The 25292-nt window shown below is 44.7% G+C and overlaps 1 protein-coding gene across 2 annotated transcripts; it reads left to right on the top strand.

The window, feature by feature from the left end:
- The first annotated feature begins 137 nt into the window (after positions 1-137).
- On the top strand, positions 138-18522 carry NTAQ1 (N-terminal glutamine amidase 1). Of its 2 annotated transcripts, XM_061123256.1 has the most exons (6): positions 140-340; positions 5391-5490; positions 6290-6340; positions 10444-10592; positions 11588-11712; positions 17870-18522. In XM_061123256.1, exons 1-6 carry the CDS (start codon positions 252-254, stop codon positions 17977-17979), a joined length of 624 nt encoding a protein of 207 aa, XP_060979239.1. In that variant the 5' UTR covers positions 140-251; the 3' UTR covers positions 17980-18522. The 2 variants fall into 2 exon arrangements, with proteins under 2 accessions (XP_060979240.1, XP_060979239.1); XM_061123257.1 differs by lacking the exon at positions 6290-6340 and having other exon boundaries at positions 138-340.
- The last annotated feature ends 6770 nt before the right edge of the window (positions 18523-25292 follow it).

Raw genomic sequence — 25292 nt, 5'->3', positions numbered from 1 at the left:
CAACAACTCTCTCCCTCCCGGAACCTGCCACGGGCCTCTCGAGCTTCTGCGCGGGATCTTGCGCTTTCAGCCACTCAGGCTCCGCCCACCCTGCCCCAGGCCCCATCACCCGGGGGCGCCACCGGCGGCCTCGGGCTCCTCCCAGTCCGCCCAGCGAACCAGCGCTGCGTGTGGTGCGCCGGCTCCTCCTCCGAAGCCCGCCGGCGGGGCCGGTCTGTTTCGTACGCCTCTGGCCCGTGCCCAGGCCCGCCATGGAAGGGGACGCCCCCGTCGCCGCAGCCGCCCACTACCAGCCGGCCAGCCCCCCGCGGGACGCCTGTGTCTACAACAGCTGCTACTGGTGAGGGGGCGCGGGGGCAGCCCCCGGCGTCTCCGCGGCCCACTCGGCGGTGGAGACGCAGCCGGGCTCCGCCTCTTCCCGGCCCCTCCCCGGGGGCGCTCTGGGCCTGGCTTGAGGGTTTTCCGGTTTGAGAGGCGGAGGGAGCCAGAATGGCAGACCTAGAGTCTTGCGTGGAGCGTGGGCATTCGGAGGGTGTTGGGGGAGGGGGGTGGTATCCGCCAGGAAGGGTCGAGTCGCTGGTGGTTTAATTCTGCCTGGCCTTTTTCTCCTGGACCTTTCTCAGGGGATCTCAGTGCTTGGGGGCGCCTGGAAGGGGAGTTGGAGGCGGAGGGTGGAGGGTAGAGAGCCTTTGAAGATTATTGTACTAAATTAAAGCCCAAGTGGTTTCGCACTGATATGAAGGTCATTTTAATTTTGGAAGAGAATGAAAGCACAGAGATTTTGCAATAACATTCCCAAGGTCACTCATTGAAGGCAGCCAGGATTCCAAGTCAGGCCCCGTTGTAACAGAAACTAGGAGCCTAAAGACCACCACGTCGTTACTATAATAGTGGTTACGTTTACACGTGGTACTCAGTATATGCCGAGCATTGTTCCCAGACGTTTCAGTAAATGAATTCGTTTCTCCCTACAGTGCATTAGGAGGAAGGTACTATTACTCCCGTTTTAAGGGTGAGCACGTCGAAGCACAGAGGGTTGCAAGAAATTTGCCTACGGCCGCATAACTTGTGAGGGACAGGGAGGCCTAGCTGTAGTCCGTAGGATGGCAAAGAGTCGGATACAACTTAGCGACTGAACAACAACAGCATAGCTTGTGAGTGAAGGAAGGCAGATTGGGAACAGAGTCCACACACTGTACCCCTTTCCTAGACTTCTGTGATGGAATAACAACCCTTAATCTTAGTCTTTTTCACTCCCACGCCTACCATTCCCTTGCTTGAATGGAGACTTCCAGTCCTGCACAAGAAACCTCAGGGTCCTCTGAAACTACCTTTCCTCCTTCAGCTGGTCACCAAACCAGTGCTACGAAGAGCTGGAGTTTGTTCAGCTCTGACTGCATGTCAGGCCCAGTGCCAAGTACTTCCTTTCAGGTTTAGGAGATAGATCTTTTATTATCCTTTTTCTCATTTCCTTTCCTAATGAAAATACTGAATCACAGGGAGGTCTTTAGTTTGCCCAAGGTCACACATCTAGCAAGGGCTTCCCTCGCGGCTCCGGTGGTAAAGAATCTACCTGCATTGCAGGAAACCTGGGTTCGATCCGAGTTGGGAAGATCCCCTGGAGAAGGGAAAGGCTACCCACTCCAGTATTCTGGCCTGGAGAATCCCATGGATTCTAGGGTCGCAAGGAGTGGGACAGGACTGAGTGACTTTCACTTTCACACATCTAGCAAGTGGTGGTGCTGAACTTGGAACCTCCAGGATAGGTGCTGCTTCTACATTTTATTTCTGCCCCTCCTCTCACCTCAGTCCTCTTAGTTCTTGTCTCTGAGATCCATTCATTTTTTTATTCATTAATTCAATAAATGTTTACAGAGGATGTGAAGCAGGATCCTAGACACTAGGGATACTGCAGTGAACAATGTAGACATATTCCCTGGTAAGATTTCATAGTTCGTACATTTTTGTTGGGGGAAAGCAGACAAAAGCAAGTTTAACCACACTTGGGTGTGTTGAGTGCTGTGAGAAAAATAGAACAAGATAAGAGATGATGACTCACTATATTATTAGGATACTTAAAGACGTTGATAAAATGACATTTGAACAGAGAGCTGACGAAAGAGGGCAGGAGCTTTGTGGATATTGGCAGGAGATTCCTCCAGGCAGGGGGACAGCAGGTACAGAGGCTCTCAGAAGGAAGCAGGCGAGAGTATTCGAGGAATAACACAGAGGCTGACATAATAGGAGTGCAGTGATTCAGTGGAAAAATACTAGGAGATGAATATCTGTTCAGTTGATCGTCTCCTCTTGGTTCCTTTGGCCGTAGATAGGTCTGTCCCTCCTCGGGTCTGGCCACTGGGGCCTGTTCTGGTCCTTCCTAACAGGCATCTCTGCCCAGCTCTCCCATAGCCCATTAAGTCTTTAGTTTTCAGCTGGCTTCATACTGCTCAAAGCCAGTCTAAATTTGAATGTACCCAGAGAGCCACCTGGAGCTTATAGAATATGCAGATCTTAGGGTCCAACCCCTGAGAGCCTGGATGTGTGAGCTGCACGGTAGAGCAGTCTGAGTCTGGCCCATTGATCCTGTTTCAGGATCTCAGGGCCAGACAAAAAAGTCTATCTCCTGCGTATAGCAAGCACTCTGAAGATCTGGTCACCATCTGTTCCTGTGACCTATTCGTGAACCTGGCTTCTCTGCTCTGCCCAAGGGTTTCTCAGCCTTGCCTCTGTTGACATTTTGAGCATGGAGATTCTTTGTTTGGGCATCTGTTCTGTGTAGGGCAGGCTCTACCCATTAGATGCCCACCCTCCCCCAATCTGTCACAACCCAAAATGTCACCAGCTATTGCCAAATGTTCCTTGGGGGACAAGATTACCTCTGATGGAGAACCAGTGCTCTATCCTGTCCAAACGCATCAGGCTGGCACACCTTTCTGTCTGCTCCTGCGGATTCTTCGAACTTGGAATAAATCCCTCCTCTTGATGTCTGTTAGCTTCTGTCAAATGTCACTTAGCTTTTAAGACCCAGCTTAATGATAATAGTGGTAGATAATGTTTGTGTTTCTGCGCAGTTTGCAAAGCATTTAAAAATTATTTATTTGGCTGCACCAGGTCTTTGTTGCAGCATTCAGGATCTTTAGTTGTGGCATGTGAACTCTTATGAGTTGTGGCATGTGGGATTTAGTTCCCTGACCAGGGCTCAAACCCAGGCCCCCTGCATTGGAAGCACAGAGTCTTAGCCCCTGGACTACCAGGGAAGTCTCCTGCAAAGCATTTTTGATTCCGTTGTAATTGTTTCAGATTTTTCAAATAGTTGTTAAGCACTTGTGTTCCAGGGATCCTCCCCTTCTGCATGCTTCTCTATCAGCTCATCACCAGTCACCCCTGCAGAATCCCAGTCCCAGTACTGCTTTGTCAGCGTCTCTGCTACCCACTCAGCTGACAGCCTGGGGCATTATTGTTATCACCCCCCCCCCCCCCCAGCCCATTTTTTTAAACCAATTAAATGAGTTGCAGGACTCACAGCTAATCTGCAGCACTTTCTATTCCAGTGATGACTCCCAGCATTTTCAAGGATGAGGCCCTGGTTTTTTTTTTTTAAATTAGCATCAAAAGTTTTATGAGATCCTCCTTCATGATATTAGTTGTACTCTTGAAAACAAAATTGTTGATTAAAAGGGACTACAAATTCAATATCTCTTAGGGTTAATTTTTTTCTCTGTGTAATGTTGACTTATGTTTGAAAAGTAATAAGCAAAATATGTCCAAGCTACATGTGTATTTAGCCAACCAGTAGTGCTCATGGTGCATATGGCTTTGAGGACTTTTGGGGTTAACTCTTTGTCCATTCTTGGGAGGGGAAAGAAGAACACACACGGAGAACCCGCTGACCTATTTCCTCCATCATCCTGTATCCCTCAAAATGAATGACTCCCTCCTCTGCACTTGCTCTATGCATCTTTTATGGTCTCCTGTGATGCTCGATTATTTATGGATATGTGTGACTCCTCTCATTGTCTGCGACTCTGATTTATCATTCTAAACTCCAAGCTCTTAGCACAGTGATTTGTACATCACTGGCTGTTGTTGGTAGTCAGTGCTCCTGAATGTCTCTAGGTTGGAAGGACAAATGTCTTCTCAAAGCTCTGTCTGAGAACATCCAGGTTAAAAAAATTTTAGCTACTACATTGTTATATGTCATATTGAAACAGTTAACATATTATTACTCTGTGCTGCACGTCCCATAGAATTATTAGCATTCTCCTGTTGGTATCTCTGCCACCATTTTTTTCCCCCATAAGACTTCTTAGATATTCTAGGGAAAAACAAAATCATGGGAGAAAAATACAGACACTTAACGGGTACTTTAAGTCTGGCTGTGTGAAGTGTTGAGGCAGGTGGACAAGGGCAAGGCTGAGTGAAAAGTGTTTCTGCACAGAATTGTACCAGTCCTCACTGCCACTTCCCGGTTGCATGGTGTAGGTGGCTGGAATGAAGGTTTTGACAAATTGAGTCACTTGTGTGAGCAGAATATTGGCGTAGCTCGTTTTGAGCAAAGCTGCTGTGTGCCCCGATAGAAGGAGACGGGAACCCAAAGCTTGGGCTGTGAATACTGCCAAGGAGTGCTGGAGTGTGACTGCCAGCGTGGCTTGGCTTTATGCACTGGGCATTGCTCTACTTCGGTAGTTCCACCATTGCTTCATAACAGCTGAAGGCCTCTCATACAGAAGAGAGATTCTTCTAGGGTAGGAGAATAAGAAAGATGGATTTCAGTTCAGCCTGAGGAAGAGCTTTCTAAAAGTCAGGACCTCCTCCATACCAGAGGGGCTTGGGGAATAGCATTCACAAGAGGCTCCCTCTAGAAGAATTCCTGGACATATCCCATAACCATCCTGATCTTTTCCAGGCAGGAGCCCTCCTACACAATACCCATCCTGCCATTTCCAAAGGGAAGCAGGCAATCAATGTTAAGATTTATTGAGTATTGATGATATGATTATGCGCACTTTACAGAGGAGAAAATCAGACACTCAGAGAGGTCAAGGTGTCCAAAACTTACTACCTTGTAAGTGGCTGAACTGGAATTCAAGTCCCTGGACTCAGAACTTTTAGAATATTGATGGAGCATTTGAGCACTTAAAATGCCTCTGGTAACAGAGGCAGTGAGCTCTGTGTGCGCAGAGGGGTCCACGCACAGTTCAGGTTGGTAACAGCTGTTGCTGGGGATGTTTCGGAGGAGGTACAATTGTTAGCCAGTTTTTGGAGGAGGTGGTGTTTAAGGTCTCTGCCAACTTTTTTTTTTTAATGTAATAATCAGTCTTTTGTTCAAATGTGAAAGACACTGAGTGTTCTTGCTTAATTATATTGCTTAAACAATTATTTTATTCCAGTGAAGAAAATATTTGGAAGCTCTGTGAATACATCAAAAACCATGACCAGTATCCTTTAGAAGAGTGTTACGCTGTCTTCATATCTAATGAGAGGAAGATGGTAAGTTGGGGAGTGATTACAGAAAGAACACAAATTCAGGATGACATTTGAAGCTAAACAGAGGATGGGTTTAGCTTATTCTAAAATGTGCTTTAAAAAATAAATAAATAAAATGTGCTTTTATAAAATATGGCAACAGTTCAAAGTTTGTTTTTGAATCAGATTTTTTTCCTACAAGGATGTAGTTAAGAGTTTAGTTTCTAACTTGCAGGTAGGGAAATATGTGATGGTATGTTTATGCGAATTCAGTTCCCTTTCTTTAAGTATTAAGTTAGAGCTTTTTAAAATGCTTAGATTAGAAGTACATATGCTCAGGTTTGAAGGAAAAGTTTCTTTTCCTGAGTTTTATGGAACTACATTAAACTTCTATAAAGTATTAAAAAAAAAAAGTAAACTCTTCATAGTTTGTAAAGCACTTTTGTGAACATCATGTTGTTTGATTCCAGTGGATACCTTGTGAAGTAGTCAGGGTCTGGACAGCTGTTTCCGTTTTGTAGATGAGGAAATAGAGACTTAGGAAGATTCCGTGAATGATTAAGTGGGCGAGCAAGAGGTGAACCTGCCAGGACTTCCGATCCCTAGTTTGGGTCTCTTTCTACTCTCCAGAGAACATCTTAACAATGAATTATTGCTCCTTCGTCATTAAGGACCCTTGGAAAGATTTGGATTCTTCTTATCTGTTCATTCTTACATCTCACTTGTTGGTTGTTTTGAAATATTTTACTTTTCACGTGTGTGTTGCCTAAAGGAAGTGGTTGCTCTGTAAAGTTGTGACTCAGGAACTGTATTGTATTTGTAGATACCTATCTGGAAGCAGCAGGCACGACCTGGAGATGGACCCGTCATCTGGGTAAGATGGTTAGCACAGACAGCCTCTGATGCAGCAGTACTTGTAATCCTGTGTTTTGGTAAAGCAGAAATGATGGGGCAGTAGAGAAAGACTATGATAGTTATTAATAATTGGACCTTTGGATGACAGATGTTATTTGGTCTAAGGCAGAAGCACTGACGGGCATGTTTTCTTTTAACTTTCAAATTATTATAGAAGTGATTTTAAATGGCTGATGTAGCAGATATAATTGTTGTCTAGACTCTTGTCTGTCTAGCACTGGAAGGAACTTCAGCAGCATCTCATCCATCTTCACAGTAGAGTTATCCAGAGACTGTGAAAAATACAGGTTTCTGAGAATTCCAGTGTTTAGGACTCAGGGCTTTCACTGGCAGAAGCCTAGGTTCAATCCCTAATTGGGAAACTAAGATCCTGCTTGTTGCCTGATATGGCCAAAAAAAAAAAATATATATATATATAGGCTTCTAATCTAGTTGATCTAAAGGTTTGGGAATTTGTGTTCTTGGCAAACTTCTGAGAGCATGATTGGCATTTGAAAAACACAGATCTGTTCCAACCCATTCATTTTTCAGGTGAAGAAACAAGCCCAGAAAGGCAAAGTGACTAGGTCAGGGTCACCTGGCTGATCGGTGGCAGAATAGGGTCCTTTCCAGCACACATCCATATGTCACCTTAACCTGAAGAATGGTGCCCTGAAGAATGGAATTGTTTGTGCTAAGAAACATGGAGATAAAATAAAAGCTCCATTCATGATAATGTAACAAACATCAAGTTTCTGATGCATATTTAGGATAAGACATCATTTGAATTGGCTTCATTTATTTATTTAACATGTATGTATTGAGTGCGTGTTATATACGAGGCACAAAATAGACTGAAACTCTTGGCCTCATGGAGCTCACACTCATGCTTCCTTCACCAGCAGGAGACTCCCTGCTCTAAAGTGCGAATCCAGCAGTGTTGGGCTGGGAGCACAGGCTGAGTGAGGCACATTGGGGTTAAGCCCAAGTCCCCTCCTGGTGGGCTGTGTGAGCTGGACGGGTTAGTTACCGTCCTTCTTTGGTGTCCTCTGGTCACTGCAGGCCTCAGGGAGATGCTTATTTGAAGCATCACTCTGGTATCTGCACCAGCGCTCTAAAAGCGTTAGCAGTTTTTGTTGGCAGAGCAGTAGAAGCCCAGCTGTGGACTGTCCATCTGCCCTAGCATCATGCCCCTTGCTGAAGTGCTCAGCTTCCGGGCTTCAGGGAATTTGCAGGGAAAGGACCTGTGGTCATGCCCTCCTTACACAGCAGCTCATGGCAGCTCCTGGTGGAGAATCCTGTCTCAGGAAGTCGCCCACACACTTCCTGTGTGGAATGCACCTCTGGCAGTTGATCTATGCCTCACTGCTGTTCTGTTGTAGGCGATGGGTGAGCCTCCCTCAGTGGGTGGAGACCAACCCCCCAGGAAGAGGTCACTTTCTAAGTGGGCGCTCCTGCCTCTAGCCTGTGGTGTCTTTCCCAGGTGTTTGGACAAGCTCTTCACCTGGCTCAGAGTGATGCTGCTTCTCGAGTCTGTACTCCTTGGTCCCCATCTCTGCCTCTTCTCGTGGAAGTGGCCTGCTTTCCCTCTCGAGTTCATTGGCTATCTGCTATGTAGGAACATAGAGCTAAGCTAGCCAGAAGGATATTCCTTGTTTATGCCTTTCCATTTTTAAAAATTTTTTTTGCAGTATGCAGGATCTTAGTTCCCCAACTAGGGATCAAACCTGTCATCCCTTTGGTAGAAGAGCAGAGTCCTAAGCACTGGACTGCCTAGAAAGTCTCTGTTTATGCCTTTCCACAAGCTATGTCCTCTTTCTGGAAAGCTCTCCCCTTTAGGCAAGATACAGCCTTTCCTCAGTGAAACTCCCCTTATTAGTTGGGTCCCCATCCCCCTTGTGGGGGCCTCCTGCCACTTTGGTTGGTTTTTAAGAAGGCTGAGTATTTACATAATAATTTCATTAATTCTCTCAGTAACACTGTGAGTAATACTATGAGGTAAACACTACAGTTGGGCTTCCCTTGTGGCTCAGCTGGTAAAGAATCCGCCTGCAATGCAGAAGACCCTGGTTTGCTTCCTGAGTTGGGAAGATCCCCTGGGAAAGGGAATGGCTACCCACTCCAGTATTCTGGCCTGGAGAAGATTCTAGCGGGCTACAGTTCATGGAGCCACAAAGAGTTGGACACAACTGAGCAACTTTCACTTTCAAACACTACAGTTATCCCCATTTTACAGAAGAGGAAATGGAGGCAGGTTGGTGGTGGGGCTGAGGTTGAACTGGGTGATCCTGCCTCACATGCCCTAACCTGCAGGCTCTCCTGCCTCCTGCCTTCCCTCATCCTCTCACTTCTCTGCCACCGTTGACTTGGGATTCCCACTCACTTCTCCAGCAGCTTCTTGAATGTTTGGACCTATCTTTCTCATCTCTGTATCTGTATTTTAATAGCAGGGTTTCCCACAAGTAATTGGGAATATGTATTTAAAAAAAAAATAACATGAAGTAGATGTCAGGAGAGAACCCGATTTGGGATATGGCAGAGACTACTGCTGGCAGGGATGGGAGAAGATCAAAGATGGACTGCTGGGTGGGGAAAGCATTTGAGCCGGAGCTGGAGTGATGAATTGGGGGAGAGCAGTGGAGACGGCAGTGCAGGTGGAGTGGAATAACATGAAGAAGCCCAGGGGGCCGAAGTCGTGGACTGTTACAGTGGAGGGTTGGATGCATTAAAGGGAGGATAGGGGAGAAGCGTTCATTTCTGATGCTCTTTCTGCTTTCCTAAGATAGAATTGGAGCCAAAGGAAGCACTTTGGGCTCTGATGGCGCAGTGTCTCCAGTCTCAATTAATTGTCTTCTCCCTACCTCACAGGGTCAAATGAAACATCATTTAAGAAAGTGCTTTGCAAGCTCTGAAGTACTAGAAACGTATGGTATTCCTAACATTGTACTAATGTGATTGGACTTTTTAATCTCACGGTGCTGTTCTCTGTGCGAGCGTTTTTCCGAGGCACTGTAGGCATCAGACTGCCCTCATGTCCATTGATAAATCTTCCTGACATCCGTTCCACCTCTTAGCTGGCTTGGGCAGTACCCCGTGTCTGGGGGTGAAAGTGAGAGTTCACATGCATGCTGGGACCCAGCTCTGTGGGAGAAGCTCTCCATGTCCTTTTTAATGGCTCCAGATTAGGGCATGGCTGATTGAAAATCAATAGCAGCAATATTTAAAAAAATTTATTTCTTGAGCTGCGCTGGGTCTTGGTTGCAGCATGAGGGATCTTTTATCTTCCTTGCAGCATGAGAACTCTCAGTTGTGGCATGTGGGATCCAGTTCCTTGACCAGGGGTTGAACCCAGGCCCTCTGCATTGGGAGCACGGAGTCTTAGTCACTGGACCACCAGAGAAGTCCCAGCAACAACATTTTAAAGTCCTTCTTCCCCTCTCCAGGCTGACCTCAGGCCGTTCCCCTTTGTTAATGGTTTCTAGGATATCCTTATAGACTTTTTCTCTGTACTCATATGCATGCCTGTGTACTTCTGAACACACACATCTGTCTTTATATACACATCAATTTTAAAATAATGTATGATACATAATCTGCAATTTGCTTTTTCCATCCAACTGTGTAACACAGAGTTAATCCAGTTTCCACAGAAGTTCACCTAATTCTTTTTAGCAACTGCACAGTACCCCATCTTATGGCTGCCTTGTGGTTTGTTAGCCTTTCCCCTCTTGGTGGACTTCTAATTGTTTCTGAATCTTCACTGTTAAAAACAGCACTTCAGAGATTTTCTTTGAATATATACCTTTACTTGCATATGGCAGTTTTTCTCTAGGATGAATTCCTAATGGTAAAATTGCTGGGTTCAAGGTATACATTTAATGTACATGAACATTTCCACTTTGATGTAACTGTTCCCTGTCACTGGACATCTGGTCTGTTTTCAGGGTTTTGTATTTGCTTTGTTATTTTAAGGAGGGCTGTATTAGTTTTGTATATGTTTTTGGTGGGAGATAGGCATTATTACTATAACCTTGGAATACTCCATCATAAGGTAACCTGGTTAACTTCAACTTTTACTTCTAGGATTACCATGTTGTCTTGCTTCATGTTTCAAGCGGAGGACAGAGCTTCATTTATGACCTTGACACTGTCCTGCCATTCCCCTGCCCCTTTGACACATACGTGGAAGATGCCTTTAAGTCTGACGAGGACATCCATCCACAGTTCAGAAGGTGAGGAAATTCAGGGTGGATTTACCTACTTTTCTGAAGTTAGACTTTGACGATTATACAGTTACTTTCTTTGCGTGTTTGTTTCTGCGTTGGTTTTGTAAAGATTGCTTGTCTTGGCTTCACCATTGAGTTGATATTTGAGAGTCATGTACTACACAGAAGATTCAAAATATTTTGAAGTTTTAAAGGTTGTCCGTCATATGAAAGGCTGGCAGTCTTTAAAACTTTGTGTGATGAGATCCAAAACATTTTCTGTAAGTCAGTTTCAGAATGTCTCTCATACTCCTTATTTTTGGGTGTGTGGGTGGTGGGGTAGTGTGGGTTGGGGGAGCTGGATGCCATATGATGCCAAAATTGGGAGGACTATGATAGACTTCCTTGGTAGCTTAGATGGTAAAGAATCTTCCCACAATGCAGGAGACCCAGGTTCAACCCCTAGGTCAGGAAGATCCCCTGGAAAAGGGAATGGCAACCCACTCCAGTATTCTTATCTGGAGAATCCCATGGACAGAGGAGCCTGGCGGGCTCCAGTCCTTGGGGTCACAAAGTGTCCGACACGACTGAGTGACTAACACTTTCATGATATCAGCACCTGAAAATTATGCCCTTGACCCCTGATATATTCATTGAGTAAGTAAAGGCAACTGGATAGATTTCCATGCCTTTGTAGTTTGGAATGTCAGCTGATCATTTCTCATGGCATCTTTAACAGGTGTTATAGCCACATATCTGTTTGTGTATCACTGATAGTGGAGAAGGAAATGGCAACTGACTCCAGTATTCTTGCCTGGACAATTCCATGGACAGAGGAACCTGGTCGGCTATAGCCCATGGGGTTGCAAGAGTCGGACAAGACTTAGCAACTAAACTATCTGCCTGTCACTAATAGTAAAAAAATGTCTGCCTAGTTTTGTTCATGTCATAGAAGATGAGTCTCTATAAGAATTGAGTTAGAATTTCAACTGTTACATAAATGAGTGTTGGTTTACGTGCAGGAAATTTAGAGTGATCCGTGCAGACTCGTATCTGAAGAACTTTGCTTCTGACCGATCTCACATGAAAGACTCCAGCGGGAACTGGAGAGAGCCTCCCCCGTCGTATCCCTGCATCGAGACTGGAGGTGAGCCAGGGGCACCCTCTCAGAGGGGTTTCCCATCAGCGTGCCGGTGAGCGAGTTCCCTTAACCAAGGACAGGAAGTGCACTCTCGTTGGGGTAAGACTCCCGGGGTGGTCCGGAGGTGAGAGGGAGTGTAGTTGTGTGTATTTATCAGACTCGGGAAGGGAGGCTCAGAGAGCAGGATTGGACGGTTTCATGGGAGAGGAAAGGCTTCAGGGAGCCAAACCACAATCCTGTTGCCGGAGTATCAGCCGTCCCTGCCTCTGGTCCACCAGACTTGGGGAGGACTGTGTTTGTGCCACTTCACCATGGGACTTGTAGAGCCTCCCCGTGGTGGGGCTTCGTGTTGTGGTGAAGGGAATCCCCTGGCGCCTCTTTGAGGCCTGTGAAATCGCTGCAGTAAAATCCGCATTAGAAAGACAGTGAGGGCCAGCCGGTTTTATTGCCCCGCTCATCTCACTTATGTTCTTCTGGCATCAGTCCAGTTAATAATTTCTCAACACTTAAGTAGATCAAGGGTTCTTCACCATATTACTGTTGTCTGGCATTCACCTGGGTGAATTTATGGTGGGAAGTAATTCACAAGGTTGCCATTAATTGGTAAAAACCATCCTATGATGAGGATGCTGCTGTCTGAGTCAAGATGCTCTGCAGGCTATAAAGGAGGCCAGAGAAATAAGACATTAGAGTTCAGAGTTCAGCAGGGAAGAAAGTAAAAAGTGTATTTGGTATATTTGAAGGAAGTGAACACTGAAGGAGGATTCCATCTCTGATTTTTGAGGCTCTCTGTGGAAAGCTGTCATGATTTTTAAAGTTCACATTGGCATTGCTTTGGGTCCACCAACCTGGTTCCCAGGCTCAGCATCAGAACTGGGCTAGCTTAGGTCAAGAGAGGGCTTCGTGGGTCTTGCTTTCATCTCGCACACCCTACTGGGTGTGGTCTGGACAGTGCCCGTGTGGCTCGCTATGTCTCTTCCACATAGGAGCACCGACATAGACGCTGACATGTCGTAAGCCTTCAGCAAACCTTGTCAGCCCCCGTCCTCTCTGAGGTGTTCCTTTGGGTTTTGGTGACTGCTTCCCAGGAGGTGCTGTTTGTGCCAGCCCCCTCCTATCTTATGTTCGCCTCCTCTTCACTCGGCCGACACGAACACTGGAGCCCATGGAGGTCCAGCCCTCTGCCTGCCCCCGGGCACAGCTGGAGGAGAGTGGCAGGGTCTGTTACCTCCCTGTGCTCGAGAGCAGGGAAGGGGATGTCTTTTTTTGCCTCTGTGTAACTAGCTCATCGGTGGCCTCCTGAACTTGAGGTTGGAACTCAAAAGAATCTGCTCTGAAGTGTGGGGTAAACATACTGGTTTCTCATGTAGTAATTTAACCACGTGGCCATGTTCTCTTGTGTGGTCAATCCATTAATTCAAGCCCTGTATTTATCAATTGAACCGACCCAGGAGTGGACCTGGGGTCTCCTGCATTGCAGGCGGATTCTTTACCAGCTGATCTGCCAGGGAAGCTCCATTTATCAAAGGAATGTGTTTGAAGCTGGGATAAGGGAGAATTACTTTTAGCTCAGTTGTGTCCAACTCTTTGCAACCCAATGGACTATACAGTCCATGGACTTCTCCAGGCCAGAATATTGCAATAGGTAGCTGTTCCCTTTTCCAGGGGATCTTCCCAACCCAGGGGTCGAACCCAGGTCTGCACTGCAGGCGGATTCTTTACCAGCTGAGCCACCAGGGAAGCCCTGCTTATCAAAGGAATGTGTTTGAAGTTAGGATAAAGGGGGATTACTTTTAGCTAATTAGTATTGCTTTATTTAAAAAAAAAAAGTTAAAAAAGGTTCCAAGAAGACATCAAACTTTCAATTAATCCCTGTTTTAGATACTTTCATAGCAGCTTTACTTGGTTCCCTGCATTTAGTTGTGGAATTGGCCCTTAGGGGCTTAAAATTTATCACATTTCATACATTTCACATTATATTTTGGCCCCAATATTTAATAATTTTGGTGGCCATGTGTCTGCAGGCCCCGTTTTTAATTTAGCATTTAGTGTATTTTAGATAAAGGAAACTACCCCCTCCTTTTTTGCCCATCTCTGATAAGAAGGAAAACGAGATTCAGTCTTGCAGCCTTGCCCTAAAGGCTCAGTTCCAGCACTAGCCTTTGATGGCTCAGTTTTTAAGGACCTTTCCCAAGTCTTGGACTGAACTCTAGGGTACACCGTGACTGTCCCTTTCTCTTTCTAAGCCCTTTGCTGCCTCTCATCCTTTCATTTCCTGTTCTCAAATGATGTGTTATAGTGACACTGGCTCATTTGAGCTCAGCTGGCGGATCAATGTTATACGTAAATAGAAATATTATAGTGCCTCTTAGGAGGTATAGGCAAATGCTGATTTGTTACACACTGATCTTTAAAAATTTTATTTTTATACACTGGTAGGTAATGAATGCCTGCAGATAATCATTTTTTATTTAATTACATTAAAAAGTCCTAGAAAATGAATACCACTGTATTTCAGAACTTGAGGTTTCCTTTAGCCATTTGTTAAAGATTTTAGCTGACTTACATGGAATAAGTCAAGTAAGTAAGTACATCTACCCCATCTAAGCAAGAACTTTTGCCCCTTTTCTCCTGGGAGGCGCATGTGTTTCCTTTATTTTGGATTACTGGTCATCCGGCATCCCTGGCTGTCTGATCACGTCAGCAGAAGTCCTGGTTTTGCTGATTATCTAGCCTTTTTGTTGTAAGACTCTGTTTCTCGTGTTCTGTATCCTAAGTGTTTACCTGCATTTTTGAAAAGATGTATTTGTTAGATAATATACGCTAGTTTTACATGTTTTTTCTTTCAGTTTTTTAAAGGTGTCTTTCTGCTTGCTTAGTTTCTGATCAAGAAGCATGCTGTTGTTCTTATATTTGTTTCTCTAAACGTAGTGTATCTCCCCCCCCGCCCTGCCCCCGGCTGCTTTTTAAGGTTTTTTTCTCTTTCTCATTTTCAGCAATCTGATTATGATGGACTTTAGTTTTCTTTAGACTTAGTCCACATGAGGTTTGTTCAGATTCTTAGATTGGTAGATTTATGGTTTTCATCAAATTTGGGAACATTTGGCCATTATTTCTTCAAATATTTTCTTTGACTGCCACCTTTACCTCCCCTTTTAAAAATAATTCTTGTCCTTTACCTACACATACATTAGATGACTTGTTCTTATCCTCTTAAGTCAGTGATCACTTTTTTCCAGATTTTTTCTGTATGTGTTTCATTTTGAATAATTATTTTGTCTGTAAATTCATTCATCTTTTTTGCTGCATTAATTTGCTGTTAATCCCATCCAGTGCGTTTTTTTTTTTCATTTTACATATTTTATTTTTTCATCTTTAAAAATTCCACTTGAGGCTGATTTAATATCTCCCATTTCTCTCTGTTGTGCCCATGTTTTCCTCTACTCTTTTGAATGTACAGAGTGTGTTTATAATAGCTGATCCATGTCTGCTGGTTGCGTTCTGTTATTTCAGTCTGTTTACGTTGATGGATTTTGTTCCTGATGTTGAGTCGCGTTTTCCTGTTTCTTTGTGTGATTCATGATATTTGGTTGGGTGCTGGACTTCGTGAATTTTACATTGTTAGTTGCTAGATCTTGCTGGTGCTGCTGCTGCTGCTAAGTCGCTTCAGTCGTGTCCGACTCTGTGTGACCCCGTAGACAGCAGCCCACCAGGCTCCACCATCCCTGGGATTCTCCAGGCAAGAACACTGGAGTGGGTTGCCATTTCCTTCTCCAGTGCATGAAAGTGAAAAGTGAAAGTGAAGTCGCTCATTCGTGTCTGACTTTGTGCGACCCCATGAACTGCAGCCTACCAGGCTCCTCCGTCCATGGGATTTTCCAGGCAAGAGCACTGGAGTGGGTTTCCATTGCCTTCTCCGTGCTAGATCTTGAGGTACTTTTAAAAACAATGTTGGATTCGGTTCTGGCATACAGTTAAATTATAGGGGTCAGGTGTACTTGAAGGCTTACTGTGTTAGTACGGGCTTCCCAGGTGGCACTGGTAGTAAAGAACCCACCTGCCAGTGCAGGAGACATAAGAGTTGTGGGCTTGATCCCTGGGTCGAGAAGATCCCCTGGAGGGGGAAATGGCAACCCACTCCAGTATTCTTGCCTGGGAAATCCCATGGACAGAGGAGCCTGGCTGGCTACAGTCCATGGGGTCACAAAGAGCTGGACACGACTGAAGTGACTGAGTGCAGATTCTCAGCAGCCTTTCACCCTGCGCTCATTTAGCCCTGCTGCTCAGGTGTAACCTTTCTGAGGTTTCTGCCAAATGCCCATGTGTTACGAATTCTCTCCCCCCTTGGCTGGTGGGGACCGTGGAAGTTCTGGGAGTTACTAGACCAACTGCTTTCTGGGCTTCTTTCCTAGCTTCATGAGTTCAGTCCGTAGGCAGACTTGGGGGTAGAGGGTGAGTCCCCTCTGCAGAAATCTAGAACACTGTCTGCATAGTTCGTCTTCTTCCACACTCTGTCCCCTACACGTAGCTGCTGTGCCCTCCTGGACTCCGGTCTCTGTCTTCCCGTGGGCAGAACCCCCGTGCTGTTCGTGTGGCTCCTTCTGTGCTGTGGTCTGGAAATGCCCCCTGAGCAGTGAACTGGGGGATCCTAGGGCTCCCTCCCTGTTTCTGCTTTCTTAGCGGTCAGTCATGTTGCCCGTTGTCTGGCTTGTGGAAAGGGTTGCTGAATATACTTTGTCCACTTTCCTGATGGTTTTTGATAGGAGTACAGTTCTATAACTATTCTTGAATGAGGACAAGAAGAAATGTGTACACACTTTTAAAATATGTATGGTATGGAAAATTTAAATAATAAACAAAACTAGACAGAAAATTAGACTTGTCAACAGTTATCAGCTCATGGCTGATAGCCCATCCAATTTCCCCCTTCTTGTGTTATGTTGAAGTGAACTCCAGATAGTATGTCCTTTCAACTCTAAATATTTCAGTATGAATCTCTAAAGTATAAGGATTAGTTTATTTAAAGTATGACCACAGTGTCATTATTATAGCTAAAAAATTAACAGTTCTTTAACATCAGCATTTATCTCTCTAGTCAGTGTTTACATTCACAGTCATCTCATAAAGTCATAATCTTTTTCTTATAGTTCATTTATTTAAATTATTATCCAAATAAAACCCCTACCTTATGCTTAGTTGTTATGTCTCTGAGGAGTCTTTTTTTAATATGTAGAGATTCCTAGTCAAGCTCTTTTTTTTCCTTGTAATTTATTTGTTGAAGAAATGAATCTGGGAGAAAAGATCTGGCTTTGCGGATTGTATCTCTTGTATCCTCTTAATTTCCTATAAATTGGGAGTCATATCCAGTAGATCGGCAGTTTATTTGTGCATTGTTTCATTTGCTTTTTATTTTGACATAACTTCAGATTGCTAGAGAATTGGGTAAAACAGCACAGAAAGTTCCTTTGTACCTTTTGCTCAGATTCCAGGGTATCTAAGAAAACCATGGTGTAATTATCTAAAGAAAGAAAATAATAAATCAATACAAAAGTATCAGTGCAGTACTGTTCACTTACAGACCTTATTTATAGTTTGCGACTTTTACCCCAATTTCTTTTTTCTGGTCCAGAATCTAACCCAGGATGTTACATGTAGTTGTCACGTCTCCTCACACTCCTTCAATGTGTGACAATTTCTTTTTTCCTTTACTTTTACACTTTTGCCCTTTCGAAGGGGCTTCCCTGGTGGCTCAGCGGTAAAGAATTTTCCTTCCAGTGCAGAAGATGTGGGTTTGGTCTCTGGGTTGGAAAGATCCCCTTGCGATAGAAATGGCAACCCACTCCAGCATTCTTGCCTGGGAAGTCCCATGGACAGAGGAGCCTGGTGGGCTGCAGTCCATGGGGTCGCAAGTCAGACACAACTTAGCAACTAAACAACAGACCTTTCAAAGGATGCTGATCAGTGACTGTGTGTGGTGTCCCTCAGTTTGGGTTTGTGTGATGTTTTTCATGATTCAGTTGAGGTTATACTTGGAGACAAGAATATCACAGAATGATATTGATCCCTTATGAAACCTTTGAATAATTTTCCCTACTTTTGGTCTTTGGGGCTGTTAAACCAGAGTTGTGCCTGCAGTGGACATTTCTTTCATGTATTTTTTTAGATTCCAAGATGAACCTGAATGATTTTATCAGCATGGATCCTGAGGTCGGATGGGGAGCCGTCTACTCGCTGTCTGAGTTTGTACATCGGTTTAGCAGCCAGAACTACTGAACTTGACCTCGGGATGTGGTGCTGCGGGGAAACACTAGAACCTGAACCATCCACCCCTTCATCTGAGACAGCAAACATTATGGTACATTTGGCTTGGAATTATGCTTTCCCCTTTTAATTCAGTTGAGTTGAAAAAAATAGAAACCATTTTTTCGATATGTCAGGTTGAAACTTGATGTAGTTGCTCAGATATTCCTACTGTTCATTTGTTAAAACCTGTGAAGACTTATGCCAGTAATTGCTTTTGTTTTGATGTTGATACATGGACTTTGTGTCTCTTTTGGATGTATCATGTCTCTCTAGTTCCACCGTAAGCTCCTTGAGGGCAGGGCCGTGGCCCATTGCTTTGTGAATCTCTGATGCCCATAAAATGTTCGCTTGTAACTGTGCTGCTGCTTGAAGAGGGCTGCCATTGTGAGCTGAATCAGCAATAAATGTTAGTCTTTTGGGACCATTATGTTCTTAGAAAAGTTTGCAGCCCTCTCAGGCTTAAGTGTTCTTTGGCCTATTTATATGTTTTTAAATAAAATTGACGTAAATTAATTTTGTTTTGAAGATTTTGTGTCCCTCTTGATAATCTGGGATACTCAAGACTGTCTCAGTTGTAGACAGGAACCCTTGCTTCAAAATGCATTGATCAGTCTTCCTTCTTGAAGATGTGTTTGGAACTTTGGCTTTCATCATCTAATTCCAAATAAAAGACGTTTGGCATTAAAGCAGCATATAGTGATAGTTCTCATTCACATACTCCTTGGTTCTGTTCTAAAAAGGAGCACATTTCTTATAATAGGGCTATGCAAGTGTTTGCTCTTAGGTGTGTTTTCTGCTTACCAAGAAATAGATAAATAGAAATGGAGAAGGCACTGGCGACCCACTCCAGTACTGTTGCCTGGAAAATCCCATGGACGGAAGAGTCTAGTAGGCTGCAGTCCATGGGGTCGCTAAGAGTCGGACACGACTGAGCGACTTCACTTTCTGCTTACTAACAAACTTCCATTCACATCCCCTGCCTTGTGTTTTGGAGGGACACCTGCAGTCATTTCCTCGAGAATCAGTCTCAGGAAATACCACGTATCCAGCTGGTTCAGCTGACCTGGAAGATGCTGAGAGAAAGTGAATCAGCTCTGGTAAGAGGAACATAAATACAGCCTATATTATGTTTATAAATTAGAGTTCAATATAGACCGTATACTTGGATGACTTTGTTGAGTTTCAGATGGTCATTTAAAAAGTATGTGACTATTGTAATAAAGAAGATAAGTTTTGGCAGGTTGGACTCCAGAAATACTTGCCTTGAGCAGAAACATTCAGAGGGAACAAAGGATTGTGATCTGATTTATAAATTGCATCTCTGAAGGTTTTTTCCCCCTTGCCAATTAGTGAGCAGGTTTCCAATCTGGTATTTAAAATTATGTCTGGTGCAGACCAGTCAGGCAATCTGTGTGTGTGAAGTTTGAACTTTCCAACCACCTTGCCTTGAAATTGAAAACCCCCTACTTCTAATCAGTGTGGTGAGCAAACTTTATAGGTTTTGTCAACATATCCAGTGGCCGTTGTCATGACTTGCTGGAGGAAGTAGAGGGCATTTGTTTTTTTCTACCTACCACTCCTGCAGTACCCTTTGAGAAACTTCTTCGCATATTTCATAGAGTCCCCATGGCCATAAATAAAGGCATGTAGCCTAAGCTGGACCAGGCGTGGACTCCAGCCCTGGACAAGTCTAAGAGTGACCTGTCCCAGGGTTCTCTGGAATTGCTGTGTTGACATTCAGAGAGAGACGTTCTCGCTCCTTCAGGACTACTGGGCCAGGGGCCTGGGAGTTTGGGGCTGCTGGGGGGCATGCTGACTGCAGGAGAAGGGCCTAACTGCTCACTGCAGCCCAGCAGAGCAGGCGCCCGGGGCATTTCTCAGGGCCTGCATCTTCCTGGGCTTCAAGCCAGCCCCAGCCTTTGAACTTGCTGGTTACACAGACCAGAAGGTTCCTTTTCCTCTCCAGCTTGTGTGAGGAGGAGTGCTGTCACTTCTCACTGATGGATAGCTTCCCTCGCAAGAATTTTTCTTCAGAACGGTTGATTTTGTCAGAAAACTGTAACCATTGTCTCTCTATGCTTTTCTTTTTCTCTGAGGTCAGATTCGCTTTTCTTTATCCTTAGCGTGTGTGAGAGAACTGAATAAATACTGATAAATGCTGTGGAAAGAGGAACTTTCAAGAAATGCAGGGGACTAAAAAGTAGAATTTATTTTTTTGGGCTCCAAAATCACTGCGAATGGTGACTGCAGCCATGAAATTAAAAGACGTTTACTCCTTGGAAGGAAAGTTATGACCAACCTAGATAGCATATTAAAAAGCAGAGACATTACTTTGCCAACAAAGGTCCGTCTGGTCAAGGCTATGGTTTTTCCAGTGGTCATGTATGGATGTGAGAGTTGGACTGTGAAGAAAGCTGAGTGCCGAAAAATTGATGCTTTTGAACTGTGGTGTTGGAGAAGACTCTTGAGAGTCCCTTGGACTGCAAGGAGATCCAACCAGTCCATCCTAAAGGAGATCAGTCCTGGGTGTTCATTGGAAGGACTGATGCTGAAGCTGAAACTCCAATACTTTGGCCACCTCATGCGAAGAGTTGACTTGTTGGAAAAGACCCTGATGCTGGGAGGGATTGGGGGCAGGAGGAGAGGGGGACGACAGAGGATGAGATAGTTGGATGGCATCACCGACTCAATGGGCATGAGTTTGAGTAAACTCCGGGAGTTGGTGATGGACAGGGAGGCCTGGGCGTGCTGTGATTCATGGGGTCGCAAAGAGTCGGACACGACTGAGCGACTGAACTGAACTGAACTGAAAGTAGAATTTGTAGTTGACTCTGAAAATAAGAGAAATAAGACATCTCTGGGAATCTTGACAGGGAAGCAATTACATGATATAAAATGGCTCCCAGGTCAGTAGAACTGACTATAGCTGATTGTGGGTATAACCATGGCTTTTACAAATGATTGTGTCTTTCAGAAGAAAGGCTCACTAGCAGTGGAAGTAAAGACAAACTCTGTGGTTTTAAATTAAAAATTAATTAATTTTTAATTGTTGTTTAGTCGCTAAGTTGTGTTTGACTTTTATGACCCTATGGACTGAAGCCTGCCAGGGTCCTTTGTCCATGGAACTCTCCAGACAAGAATACTGGAGTGGGTTGCTATTTCCTTTTCCAGGCTCTCTTTCCCATGCAGGAATCAAACCCAAGTCTCCTGCATTGGCAGGCAGATTCTTTACCACTGAGCCACCAGGAAAGCCTCTCAATAGCTTTCTTGAGATGGAGTTCAAATAATAAGCAATTTACCCTTTTCAAGTGTACAGTCTCATGGCTTTTAATTTGTTCGGAGTTGTGTGTCAATTTCAGAACACTTTCCTTACTCCCAAAAGGATCCCTGCACCCCTTAGCTGTCACTCTCCATTTCCCCTCCCTCCACCCCAGGCAGCCACTAATCTACTTTTTCTTTGTCTTCTGGATATTTCACATACATGAAATAAGATACCGTGTGGCCTTTGGGGACTGGCTGCTTTCACCGAGCATCATGGTTTCAAGACTCGGTCATGTTGTAGGGTGTGTTAGTGCTTCATTTCTTTTCACTGGCGAATAATTAAATTATTTAAAAATAGATGGTACATGCACATTGTACAAATCCAAAAGAGAAGGGAAAGATATATGATAGTACTCTTCCCTCCCATTCTCACCTTAAATTTCCCTTCTGATTTCCCTACCTCCAGAAGTAACGTGTTTTCTGTTTCTTTTTTGGCCTTGCGGGAATGTTTTAGTGCCCATGAAAGCATATATGTTTAATGTATTAATTATTGTGTATTATTATTATTAGTTATTATGTATTCTGGTTTTTGTTTTCTTCCACAAATGGTAACATTCTAAAAGTACCATTCTGCATCTTTTAAAAGTTAATATATTTGGATATTTCCCAATCAGTACATGCTGAACTTCCTCATTCCTTTTAAAGGATATATTGCAGTCTGTGGTGTGCATGGTTCATAATTTAAGAGTCCTGAAGTTGTTTTAGTCTCTTGGTACAACCAAAAAAAAAAAAGTTCAGGGAGTATTTTTGGCTATGCATCTTTATAGCAGTTTTTGAGATAAGTTTTTAAAGTGTAGACAGCTACTTGTCCCACTGAATCCATTCTTTTTTTTCTAGAAAAGGGGATACAAATGTTTTCTATTAATATAAAGGGCCAAATAGTAACTATTTTAGGTTTTGCAGGCTACAAGGTCTCATCCATAACTAACTGCTCAGCTGAGCCTTGGCCTTCCTAGCAGGTAAGCAGCCATAGACAGTGTGTAAATGAGTGGGTGTGGCTGTGCTCCATAAAACTTTGTAAAATCTGGGGGCTGGAGGGTTTGACCATTGGGCTATAGTTTGCTGTCCCCTGTTCTAGAGTCTCGGAGTTGTAGCTGCTCTGCCAGAGACTACATTTCCCAGTGCCCTTTGCGGCTAGGTGTTGCCATGTGACCCAGGTTCTCACCTTGGGATCTAAGGGGAGGGGGGTGCATGCCACTTACAGGGCTGACTTGTGAAACATTGTCCGTCCCCTCCTTCACATCTCTCCCCCTTGCCTACTGCATGATATTGAAAGGTTGTTGCTAAACCACGAAAGAGGCCAGGATTCTTGGCCTCCAGAGGAGAAGAATTCAATCCAGGGCCAGTGAGACTTGATTGTTCAGAGCTTTTGTGTAATCAAGTTTTTATTAAAGTATAAAAGAGATAGAGAAAACTTCTGACATAGACATCAGAAGGGGGCAGAAAGAGTGCCCCTCTGCTAGTCTTTAGCTGGATGTTATATACCTACTAGCAGTCTGCTAAGTAGGGAAAGGAAATGTCTCAAAACTCAGAGAATGGCACCAGGCCCCTCCCCCACAATATGCATTGAGATAACATTAGCACCAGGTGAGTCATCCTGGGCCATAAGACAATTGACATGAATCTTGAAGGAAGGCAGATTTCCAAGCAATATGTATTTTCATTAACATAGATTAGGAGAACAATGTAAGAGTAAAAAATACTGGTTTGTCAAGTTGCTTGAGTCTTATTCAGAACTGACTTGAAGACAGTCTAGGGTAAATACATAGTACATTAACATAGCTTAAGACAAACATTTTCATGAGAAAAGCACATTGGTTAGCTCAAGGTTTGAGAAAAGTTAAGTTCTGGTGGAGCTGGATGTCGTTATGGCAACACAGAATTTTAAATTTGTATAGAGAAGGGGAAAAAAATTTAACACTTGTTTGTTTCCTCCTGCCACTTAAGAGACAGATAAAAAATGTCTGACACTTGCAGCCTGTTTCCTGTGTTTGGAGACCCCTGGCCTTCCTGCCTGTTACCCTCTCGATATGAGAGGTGACTAGGATGACCTTGGAAGCCACCCACTGAAGATGGCAAAGCCACTTCAGCCTGGATTCCTGAATGACCCCATGGAGCTGAGCTGCAGGCCTGCCTGAAGAGTGTGTTGTAGAATGCTTCCTTAAGAGACACACTCGTGTACCTTTTTAAGTCACAGAGTTATTGATGCACCTTGATTCTGCAGTTTAGCCACCACCACTGCCCATTTAAGACTTATCAGGGTATTTCTACAGGGTTGGAAATAAGACTGATGTTCCAGGTGGAGTTAGATCCATGGTGTTCTCACGCAAGCTGCCCCTTCAGTGTCCTACAGTGTTTGTGGGATTATTGCTTTTCACAGAATGTTCAGGAACACTGCTGTCCATCCATACCTTTTGCATGAGGTTCGAGAGCCTTGTGGGAAGGAAGCCAAGTGAATCTTGCCTTTATTTACAGTTTAGCTATGTGCAGGCTTGTCTGATGAACTAGGAGGCCTCTGAACCCTCTGAGCCAGAGGAGAGGAAAACAGATTCCTGAGAGAGAGTCAGCCGGAGTGAGGAAGACACCCAGCTGAGTGGACCAGACTGGGCAACGGAGGCCTGGTGGTTAGAGGGACCACGGGTGGCACAGACAGCATGGGGCATGTTCCTCACTGCTCCCCTTCGTGCAGCGCACCCTCGGCCCCACTCCCACCCTCTTGGAAGCTCTGTCCTCTGGTAATGAAGGGAATGAACTGTGTCACTAGGGGCCCAGTTCGGCCCTGGGCAGCCTTGAAAGTAGCTGGTCTTGGGCGTCAAAGGAGAACTGGCCTCCACTGGGATTTGAGTGGTTGACTCAGAGCAACAGAATAGAAGCATGATAAAGCCTGAGGCTGTGGCTCTTATTTTCTGTGAAACTGTTTCACAGTTTTTAGGGAGTTGCTCTTCAGTTCAAGTGGACATCTATTGAGCCCACATTAAAAGGGGGCATATGAGGCCCCTCTTCTGTCTGGGTATAATTCCTGCTATTCTGTTTGTCCTCATACTGTATGTCTCACTACTCTTTTTTGCGATTATTCAAGCTCCTATTAAGGAGTGGTAGGCTTGTTCACAGGCTTCCCTGGTAGCTCGGCTGGTATAGAATCCCCCCTGCAATGCAGGAGACCCCAGTTCGATTTCTGGGTTGGGAAGTTCCCCCTGGAGAAGAGATAGGCTACCCACTCCAGTATTCTTGGGCTTCCCTGGTGGCCCAGATGGTAAAGGATCAGCCTGCAGTGTGGGAGACCTGGGTTCGATCCCTGGATTGGGAAGATCCCCTAGAGGAGGGCATGGCAACCCACTCCAATATTCTTGTCTGGAGAATCCCCAGTGGACAGAGAAGCCTGGTGGGCTACAGTCCACGAGGTTGCAGAGAGTCGGACACGACTGAGTGACTAAGCCCAGCACAGCACGGATTTGTTTAGAGGCTCAGAATCTCTGTACAAAGTTGGGGTTAGCAGAGTGATGGTCACAGCTAATGGAGAATTTGCTTCATTTTCGAAAAAACAAAACACTGAGCCAGACTTGTTTCTTCCCATGAAGATGCTGGGTTTATCTAGGGGTTCAGTCATGGGTTCTTTGGAAAAATCAGCAGTGATGTCGTCATAATTTTCTTCAGAGTTCTCTGTGTGAAGAGAATTGTAATCAGTGGTGGCCTCAGTGACTTCTTCAGAACTCGGGGTGTTGTTTAATTACACCTCAGCAGACAGAGTGAAAAGTCTGTGTTCTCCATGTGTGAATTAGCGGTCGTTTCCACCTCATCAGTGAAGCCTTGGTCAATGGTTCAGGCTGGTCAGTCAACGGTCGACTCTAGGTCGGTGATGAATTTTGGTAGCCCTGTGAGGTGGGGCATAGCCGCAGTGAACCAGGTGGAAGGGAGTGGGGTCAGTGGGTGCCGGTGGGAAGTGGGGGTCCTTGTGAGGGTGA

This window comes from Dama dama, chromosome 21, assembly GCF_033118175.1.
Source record: "Dama dama isolate Ldn47 chromosome 21, ASM3311817v1, whole genome shotgun sequence".
In the NCBI taxonomy this organism is placed as follows: domain Eukaryota; kingdom Metazoa; phylum Chordata; class Mammalia; order Artiodactyla; family Cervidae; genus Dama; species Dama dama.
The sequence above is the reverse complement of the archived record's forward strand: the minus strand, read 5'-3'. Positions and strand labels throughout refer to the sequence as shown.

Coding starts and splice junctions, on each gene's coding strand:
- NTAQ1 (XM_061123256.1), top strand. CDS start 252: ATGGAAGGGGACGCCCCCGTCGCCGCAGCCGCCCACTACCAGCCGGCC. Junction 6,341..10,443: donor GAGATGGACCCGTCATCTGG/GTAAGATGGTTA, acceptor TTTTACTTCTAG/GATTACCATGTTGTCTTGCT. Junction 10,593..11,587: donor ATCCATCCACAGTTCAGAAG/GTGAGGAAATTC, acceptor GTTTACGTGCAG/GAAATTTAGAGTGATCCGTG.